This window comes from Miscanthus floridulus, chromosome 2, assembly GCF_019320115.1.
Source record: "Miscanthus floridulus cultivar M001 chromosome 2, ASM1932011v1, whole genome shotgun sequence".
NCBI classification, from domain to species: Eukaryota; Viridiplantae; Streptophyta; class Magnoliopsida; order Poales; family Poaceae; genus Miscanthus; species Miscanthus floridulus.
In genome coordinates this window covers 2482804-2492349 of record NC_089581.1, presented here as the reverse complement: position 1 = coordinate 2492349, position 9546 = coordinate 2482804, and the positions used below count along the sequence as shown (strand labels likewise).

General features: G+C 44.1%; 1 protein-coding gene across 1 annotated transcript; it reads left to right on the top strand.

Annotated features, from left to right (window-relative positions):
• Positions 1-176: 176 nt before the first annotated feature.
• Positions 177-917, top strand: LOC136537629 (uncharacterized). Its single transcript, XM_066529578.1, has one exon. The coding sequence runs from the start codon at positions 177-179 to the stop codon at positions 879-881; it is 705 nt and encodes a 234-aa protein (XP_066385675.1). The 3' UTR covers positions 882-917.
• The last annotated feature ends 8629 nt before the right edge of the window (positions 918-9546 follow it).

Sequence of the window (9546 nt, the reverse complement as noted above, 5' to 3'; positions counted from 1 at the left end):
TAAAAAAAAAGGTAAAAATTTCGGGAGTCTCGCCTTCTCCCTCCCTCCCGGCGACCCTCCTCACTCCTCGATCCCACCACGCGCGCCCCCGCCCTGTCCAGCCGTCCTTCCCATCCAACTAAACAAAACCCTAGCCACCGCCGCGTCTCCCTCCAGCCGGTCGACATGGGAGGCGCATGGATGGTATGAGGGCGGTTCCCTCTCCTTCCGGTTCCAATCTCCCAACTTTCTTCCGTTGGTGCCTCGGCGGCATGGCCGTCTTTGTCTCCGCTCGGGACGCGGATGCCGGTGCGAGAGTATTAGATATCAGGAAGGAGTTGGAGGCGGACTGCGGCCATCTCTCCGCCTCGCAGGCGGACCTCCTCGCCCGCGCCCACTTCCTCGGCGGCGGCGGCGGCGGCGTGGAGGAGTTGGAGGCGGACTGCGGCCATATCTCCGCCTCGCAGGCGGACCTCCTCGCCCGCGCCCACTTCCTCGGCGTCTGCGGCTGCGGCGAGGAGGAGGAGGAGGCCGAGGTGTTCAGCACGCCGCCTCTCACACAGCAGGACCCGCAGAGGCAGGGCCAAAGCCAGCGAGGTCAGGCGGGGGAGGGGGAGGACGGCATCGCCATGTGCTCCATGCCCTTCACCCAGACCCAGCCTTCCTCCCCTTCTTCCGCTTCCTCCTCTTCCTCGGATAGCCGGCCGCGGAAGCCTAGGATCTGCACGAGGAAGGTGAGAGCCGACGCCAAGATCTGGACTGCGACTGCGACTCCGACTCCGAGCCCCAGCCCTGAACTCGACCCTCTCGTCAGGAGCGTGCTCATGGTCCCCACCGCTCCTCTTCCAACCACCGGTCATAAGGATATCCTCGAGCTTGCTCGCAGCCGCGGCATCTTCTGAGTTGCCAATGTCACGATTAGTAAGTAGCCCCTTCTGTTCTGCCAATCAATCAATCCATCCATTTTGAGCCCTTGTTCATTCAGGCCCTGAAGATTTATGGCGTCACGTATGGGTGTTAAAATATTAATAAAAAAATAAATTATAGAATGCATCAGTAATCCACCAGACCAATTTACTAAGCCTAATTAATCCGTCATTAGCACATGTGGTACTGTAGCACCATATTGTCGAAGCATGGATTAATTAGGCTTAAAAAGATTCGTCTCGCAAATGGAAAAAGTCTACTTAACCCCCCACCTATCATACTTGGTCTACTTCACCCTCTCAACTATGAAACCGTCTGTTTTACCCCTAAACTATCTAAAACCGTCTGTTTTACCCCTCGGGACGCTTTTCAGCGGCGGTTTTGCTACAGTAAGAGCGGGTTTGCTACAGTGAATATATAATACGGTATACTTTAGTACAAAATTTTTACTGTAGCCTTAGATTAATTGAAAAATCCAATTTTGTTTTTAATTAATTAGAATTTATCTATAAATAAGTTATACATAGTCCAATGAGTACGAAATTTTTACTATAGTTCAAGCATACAATAATTAGTGTACTATAAAAATTTCACCACAATTGGACCATAGAAGCTGCAGCTATGAATTATTCTAATTAATTACAGACAAAATTAGATTTTCCAATTAATCTAAGGCTACAGTAAAAATTTTGTACTAAAGTATACCGTATTATATATTCACTATGTAGATCTACTCATGTGGAGTCCAATAAAATTAGATTTTTCAGTTTATGATTTTTCTATGATTTACTGTGATTTTTCAAAAATTCACCGGATATAAATAAAAAAAAGAAAATTCAAAACCGCAGGCACTGTAGCAAACCCGCTGTTACTGTAGCAAAACCGTCACTGAAAACCGCCCCAGGGGGTAAAACAGATGGTTTTAGATAGTTCAGGGGGTAAAACAGACGGTTTCATAGTTGAGGGGGTGAAGTAGACCAAGTATGATAGGTGGGGGGTTAAGTAGACTTTTCCTCTCGCAAATTAGTCGCAAACTGTGTAAATAATTATTTTTTAGTCTATATTTAATACTCTATGTATGTGTCTAAACATTCGATGAAATAAAGAGTAAACTTTAGGGGAGGAACTAACCAAGGACTGAGCATGTGATTGGTTTTTATGCATTGTCCAGCAACTACATATGACTATCTTTTTCGGTGAATCGTCCTGTTCGTTTGGGCTTGTTTCGCCTATAAGCCGTATTTTTTCAGCTAACGAACAGTATTTTTCTCTCACACTAAATCAGTCAACGGTACTTTCAGTCATAACTTATCAGCCAAACAAGCCCAAACGAATAGGGCGAATGTTGCAAGTCATTGTATTTTGAGCATGTGGAAGTTACTATGCCTTGTTTGATTGGCACAAGAAAACTAGCTAGCCATGACTGTTTCATCATTCACTCTTTCCACTGAAGCAATGTGATATTAGCGGTAGAGTAACCTGTAATATTAGTGTTTTGCGTTTTGGAATTCAGATGATACATACATTTGTTTCTGGTTTGCCCACTTGCCCCCAAACCCACAAGTCTGGAACTAGGCGTGGCCTTGCTGCGCCCCAGCCTTCGTAGCAGGGCCAGTGCGCCTGTAATTGTGTATGGGCCGGAAAGATATTGCAAGTCCAATCGGTGGAGGAGATAATATCTTCGCTGCGCCGTGCAAATCTGTTGCCTTCCATTTTTCCCCCCTGTACTGTTCTACTCCAGCGCTGTTAGTTGTTGTGGTTCTGGCCCTTGCGCCCTTGCACCACCGATCTCTCTGATGCGCACCTTGTCTCAGAATGATGCTAGGGTAACGGCCAGTCCTATGTTGAACCTGAATGTAAGAAGTAAGCCAGCAGCAGTAGGTGTCCGCTCCACATTTTTTTCTCTCAGATTCCCCTCTGTTTTTATATGAAATCAGAAAAGAGCAACTAATAGTCCTGTTTATTTTATATCAATTTTGGGCATGGATCTTTTTTATATCAATTTTGGGCATGTATAAAGTACAGTCTACTGCATGCAAAACATATATACGCGGTTGTTTTGGCAGCGGTTTGCTAGTCTCTCTGGAAAGCATCTGTTTGCTTTGAAAAAAAAAAAAGAGTGATGTCTCCTGCTGAGAGTGTATGCATGATGTGTTCTTTTCTCTCATATCTGGCAGGGCTCCAAAACAAGGACCTCATACCACAAGTGGAGCAAGTGTGGAAATCTTGAAGACCAATGCTCTCCATTCCCATTAACAAGCGCAAGCAAGCAAGGAGCAGCCAATATGTAGGACAAAGGCCCTTTGTTCAAGCTGGGTTCCAAAGGGTCTGAGAATAGCCTGAGTGCTGTAATCTGCTTTGCTTTTGTAGTATCTGCCCCTGTTAATGCTGGTGCTATGTAAGCTGAATGGTATGTTGGTTATTTTGGTCGGCTTGCTCTTGACCCCTGGGTGATCGGAGTAATTGCTGTAAACTCTAATTCCGTTGCTTTCAAGTAATGAAATCTGGGTTTCCCGTGGTGGAAAAAAACACTGTATTCTTTTTTGAAGATTTAACTTAGATGAGTAGTCTCTTTCCGCTCGATTAAATTGTCCAATACACTGTTGATCCCTGCTTAATTTTCCCTGTCCTTATGATCAAGAAAAGTTCTCTGATGATCGAATTTGTGTCTGGCCCTTCCAGATCTCTGATAAGTAGCAGGCAGACAAACGAGTGGAGTAGTGCATTACTGCATTGAACTGGGCCAGTGTTTTTTCGGCTAAAACATGTTGATTAGTCGATACAAGATATTGCCGCTGGTGCAAACAAGCTAATGAGACATACTCCAAAATAGTACTTGACAAGTCTTGGCGATCTTGATAATATGTCCTGCATAAGCATCATGTCCAGACTCCAGAGCATGTTTTTGCCTTATATAAACATCATGTCCTACAGGATGATGATTTGGTGAGATAGTCAAAATTCTTCAGAGAGCTCTATCTATCCGTGGCTAGATATTACAATTTACACCAAAATATTCTTAACTACAATTCCAGCATTAATAGATTCTTAGGTTACAAATATAAGAATGCCTTTGCTACCACTGCATTCTAAAATCATACTCTTCTATAGTATAATGTCTACAGATGTTAAAGATGATAGCATTGTGATGCTCTTGCGTGAACCTTAAGAAGACCAACTTGGTGATACAAAGAACCAAGAACTATTATAGACATTTATATTAGCAAGCTGTGATCATGGAACATCAGCGTCGTACTAGGATCAGAGGCATCAAATGTTATCTGAATTGTGAAATTTAAGTGAACTATATTAAAGATAGCAAGAATTTGAGATTTAGCTTAAACGCCAAGGCATCACTGAATTTGTTCACCCTGTAACTTATCAGGGGCATGAGCAGGTGTTAGTAATATCAGTTCATTGGTAAGGAAGTTAAAGATGATACTGATAACCAGGATTGGTTGCCATCATCCAAATGAATTTGCAGGTGGACACTAGATTCTTATTACGTTCTTTCAAATAGCTGCCTTTTAAGCTTATAGGCACATTATGTAATTACCTGCCACCATTAAATGAGTAGGACTCCACATAGTAGCATGGGTGGGTTCGTTTAACTGAAATTACAGAGCAGACATCCGATGTTTACATATACGGTTATCATAATTATTGTTCACTCAGTGACTCAACGATCACGGTCAAATCACAGAGAACCAGCGGTAAACTAATACTGCGCCATTTTCATTTCATAAATCTTATATTTATAGGATGCATGCATATGTTTGACCACACAAGAGCAAAGCAACAACATGAAAAGACAAGTAAAAGGTTAATTATATGGTGTCTGTCCATGATCCTTATGGCCCTGTTCGGCTTGCTGAAACTTGGCTGAAAAACGCTGTTCTGACTGAATTGTTGTGAAAGAAAAACACTGTTCCGGCTGAAAAAAGAAGCTGAACAAGCCGGCTTCTGGCTAGTAGCCTAGGGTAAAGGTTAATTATATCAGCAAACAAACTCAGGAAACCTGTGTTCTTTATCGACTAGTATCTTTTTAGGAAATTATTAAATAGGTTTCTAGCTAGGACATGCATGCCGCCTCACAAACTTTAGTTATAGTCCCCGTTGATTTCCTGCATTTTCTTACTTCCAGCTTCACTAACCGAATCAGCTTGAGAGCATAATTCAGAACTCTACGTCAGATGTATCCGTCCGAGCACCACTTAAATACTTAATCTCATAGAGTTTATTAGTCTTCACGAGTATCCTGAAAGGATGAAGATGTTCAAGAGAGGGGTGAATTGAACTAATTCTAAATTTTTTTACAATAATTAAATCCTACGGTTAGCCCAATTAACCTCTTGTGCCTAGAAAAGTGTTTCTATCAATCTAACGCACAAAGGACTTGCAACCTATGTTCCAAACTTACTCTAGCATAGCAATTCTATGAATGTAAAAACAAGTATTGAATTGCTTAAAGTAAATGCTCAAAGTAAATAGGGAGAGAGGAACGCGGCGATGTTTTGCCGAGGTATCGGAGAGTCGCCACTCCCCACTAGTCCTCGTTGGAGCACCCGCGCAAGGGTGTAGCCCCCCCTTGATCCGCGCAAGGATCAAATGCTCTCTACGGGTTGATTCTTCGACACTCCGTCGCGGTGAATCACCCACAATCGCTCACAACTTGAGTTGGGTCACCCATAAGCTCCGTCGGGTGATCACCAAGCTTCCAATCACCACCAAGCCGTCTAGGTGATGGCGATCACCAAGAGTAACAAGCATGAACTCTCATTTGACCACTCGAAGCCTAATGAGAATGGTGGATGCACACTTTGCTACTCTTGATTCACTAATGAGGCTACTCTCTTGGATTCACGAATCTCAATCACCTCACTAGGACCTTGTTCTTCTTGGCACTCACAAACGTGTTTCTTAGCGGTTGAAATGAGCAAAAGTGACTCCACACACGAGTGGAGCTTCTATTTATAAGACAGCCTGAAAAACGAACCGTATGTGCCTCTGCGAGGAGACCGAACGCTCCGGTCATGTTGACCGGACGCTCCGGTCAGTTTAACCCGCACACCAGTGTTTAAGTGTTGACCGGACGCTGGCAGGGTTCGATCACCACTGACCGGACGCGTCCGGTCGCATTAAACCCTCACTGGATGCTTACTGTACTCGACCGGATGCAGGATCCTTAGGGTCCGGTCAGTATTGACCGGACGCGTCCGGTCGCAGATTCACTCTTCTAGAACCTTACTGGAGTCGACCGGACACTGGTCCTCAGCGTCCGGTTACTCGTCCACTCAGCGTCTGGTCGCACCGAACACAATCACCTTGGTCAAATGAACTGACCGGACCCTGCGGCCAGCGTCCGGTCAGCATTTGACCCTCCATTCACTTCCAACTCTCGAACATATGTGAATGAAGTTTGCTTCATATGATCATAGGGTTGTTGTGGAGCTACCTAGTGCTAGTTTAAATAAGTGTGCACCACACCTAACTCACTAGACTCATCTAGGTCAAGCTACCCGTCCATACCCCCCTTAATAGTACGACCAAAGGAAAAACAAAGTCCTAAACTACTCTAAGTGTCTCTCCAACTCCAATCGACACTTATAACTAGTCATCCTTAACCTTGTCGTCCATCCTTTGAAAATTAAAACGATTTCCATCGTATGGGGCATGACCACCTTGATTGCCTAATTGATCTCCATTACTATGACTTAACTTAATTGCCTCTACAAAACACACGTTAGTCATAGTAATCTTGTATTGTTATTAATCACCGAAACCCAACAAGGGGCCTAGATGCTTTTCATATCCCTTGCCTTATATTATATTATACTTCATACTCCACATGGTTTCCTCGGCCTCAGATTATACTTGATACTTGTTGATCACATGGCCGGTTTCCTCCGTCTCGTGGAGTATTTATTTATCAATCCATAATATCCACGAGGCGGAGGAAACCATGTGGTCAACAAGTGAGTAACTAAAGCAAATGTAACTCTTGCCAATTAAACATAGAGTATTCATCGATTAGAAAAAAAAACCCAAATCCGAAATTAGGACAAAGATACATTTAGATGCTCGCCTAGCTCAGTTGGGTCCCACCTTGGGATGAGTTATAATGCAACAATGGATATTTCGGCTCATTATAACATGTATACATATGTGTACTTGATTTTTTTCTACAACGTGGAAGTCCTTGTGTGTGTGTGACGACTCATTTTATCACCAGCAAGAACAAAACTAGGGGTGTTTGGTTGCTAGGCGCGCCTTGCTACGCTTCACCTTAGTCGAAGTGTGGCAAGTTTTCTTAAGAGCAACCCCAACGCAACATCGTGGTTGCATGCCCAAGTTTTCACGATTGCATGCAGTGCTCAGACCAGTAAGATAGTGGTTCCATATTGCACTAGTGCTACTTCTAGAAGGGTGCAGTTGCTTCACCTGACAAAAGGGTGACGCTATAAGTTGATGCGCGTATTGGGAGCCAAAAGGTATAAGTCTATCACGTGTTTTATCAGGGCCACAAAGCAACATCATAGCTCCTATAGAGAGATGATGAAAGCAACATTTTACTGGTAGAAGGAATGGTGGGACAAGCACTTAGGCTGCCCAAACTCAGTATATATATGCAAGTTCTATTTGTTTCGTTGCCTGATTGAGCACTTCATCCAGGTTCCAATCTTGCAACCATACCCGTTTCTCATGGGCCAAGCTCAGTAGATGCAATCATGTGCATGCACAAAGTCAATACGCATGCAAGTCAATCTGTTTTTCACTAGCTAGCTAACAAACAATGCCCCAAAGAAAACATCCCCTATACACACAAAAAAAAAAACGATAACACATGCAGCTATGTTGCCAGGATCATTCCATCCTAGTTGTGACATACGGGCCAGACTAAAGGCATTCAAGGAACCAATCAAGCTCTTAAGGGCTTTCCCAACGCTGGCTGTCAACGGTGTTGGTTTTATCTAAAAGTTACAGCCACCTACACATGAACAAAGCCAAGGCTCCACTGCTCCCAATGCAAACCAACAGCCTGTTCGTTTGTTGGTTTCAGTCAGTCCAAATTAGCCAGCCAACAGTGTTTTTCTCTCACAATAAACTAGCACCAGTCAGCCCAAACCAGCCCAGAAATCAACCAGCGAACAGGCCGCAAAACTGCTCAGCCCGTGTTTAGTGGGTAGAAAGTTGAAAATTTGGCTACTGTAGCACTTTCGTTTTTATTTGTCAATTAGTGTTCAATCATGGACTAATTAGGGCACGTACAATGGTCGTCTTTTTGTCGTCTGGGAGATGTTATTTTTGTAAAAAAAACCCCTCGACTCAGCCAATAGACAGGTGTGCCGTCTCTTCGCGAAGAGACGACGAGGGCTCGTGCTCCCAAGCTATATCGCCCGCTCCAGCACCGTTGTACGACGGGGGCTCGTGCTCCCAAGCCATTTTTATCACCTTAATTTATGAGTCTGTACAAGAATTAATTATCTTGCAGATAGCCTAAAAGACAACCCATTGTATAATTTGTCTGTATTGCTGTCTCTATGTGACATGACCCGTGCTTGCAGACGGCAGCTATCTAAACTGTTGAACGTGCCCTTAGGCTCAAAACGTTCGTCTCGCAATTTCCAACCAAACTGTGCAATTAGTTTTTTTCGTCTATATTTAATACTCCATGCACGTATCGCAAGATTTGATGTAATGGGTACGACTTTTTTAGAAAACTTTTCACGAACTAAACAAGACTTCAATACTACTGCTGACTTCAGCTTTTGTCAGATACTTATATGGTCATTTCTCTGGAACGCGTCATAAGCAATTAATAAGCATACAACCACATTTGCTGCAACGCGCTTGGAGTAGTGGTTTCGACATTTTGTCAGACCAGGCACCGGCTGCGTCTGCAAGACACTCTATTGGTCTGCGGAGCCAATGATGAACATGAGCTGCATGAATCAAGCAAACGTGGAGCGTTGTGGACGGCCTAATAGACAAAGCCGTCTACATCGTGAGATTGAAATCCCTGGACCCTCTAAATCTATGTGGCACATAACTTTAAGCTGAAACCATTTCTTAATTAATTTCTCATGTTGGGTTGTGTTGACCTTGCACTTAAGCATGACAAATTTGTCTAATTATACCTTTTATATAACTCGCTACATCTTTCTAAATTTTGTAATTAGGGCCTTTTATTTATAACTTGCCACATCTTTCTAAAGCTAGTTGTGATAAATTATTGCGGAAGCCGAAACCACCGCCTCCGGATCAAGCTTCCGAAAGCGGATGTCGAACCGATAGACAGACAGATGGACACCCCACGGTCACCTAACCAAGAGACAAGGAATACATCGCCCGCTCGATCGATGCCTACGTGAGTAGCAAGTACAGTGGCAGGTAATCTGCCCTATCGAACATGGAGCTATAGGTTGGGGAAGCTCACGGCGCATGCACGAAACCTCTACTCCGACGATCCGGACTCCACTCGGTGTCCACCACAGTCCACACTCCAAACTAGGAAGGAGTATGGGATGAACAGCAAGCGGCAGCAATGTAGCAGCTAGGTGAGTGGGTGGGTGGCGTGCAGCTTTTGCACCGAGAAATGAAGGGAAACTCTTCTCAATTGGAAAGAAAACGCCAAAAATG

Excerpts from the sequence above, each read along its gene's own strand:
- LOC136537629 (XM_066529578.1), top strand. The coding sequence starts at position 177 with ATGGATGGTATGAGGGCGGTTCCCTCTCCTTCCGGTTCCAATCTCCCA.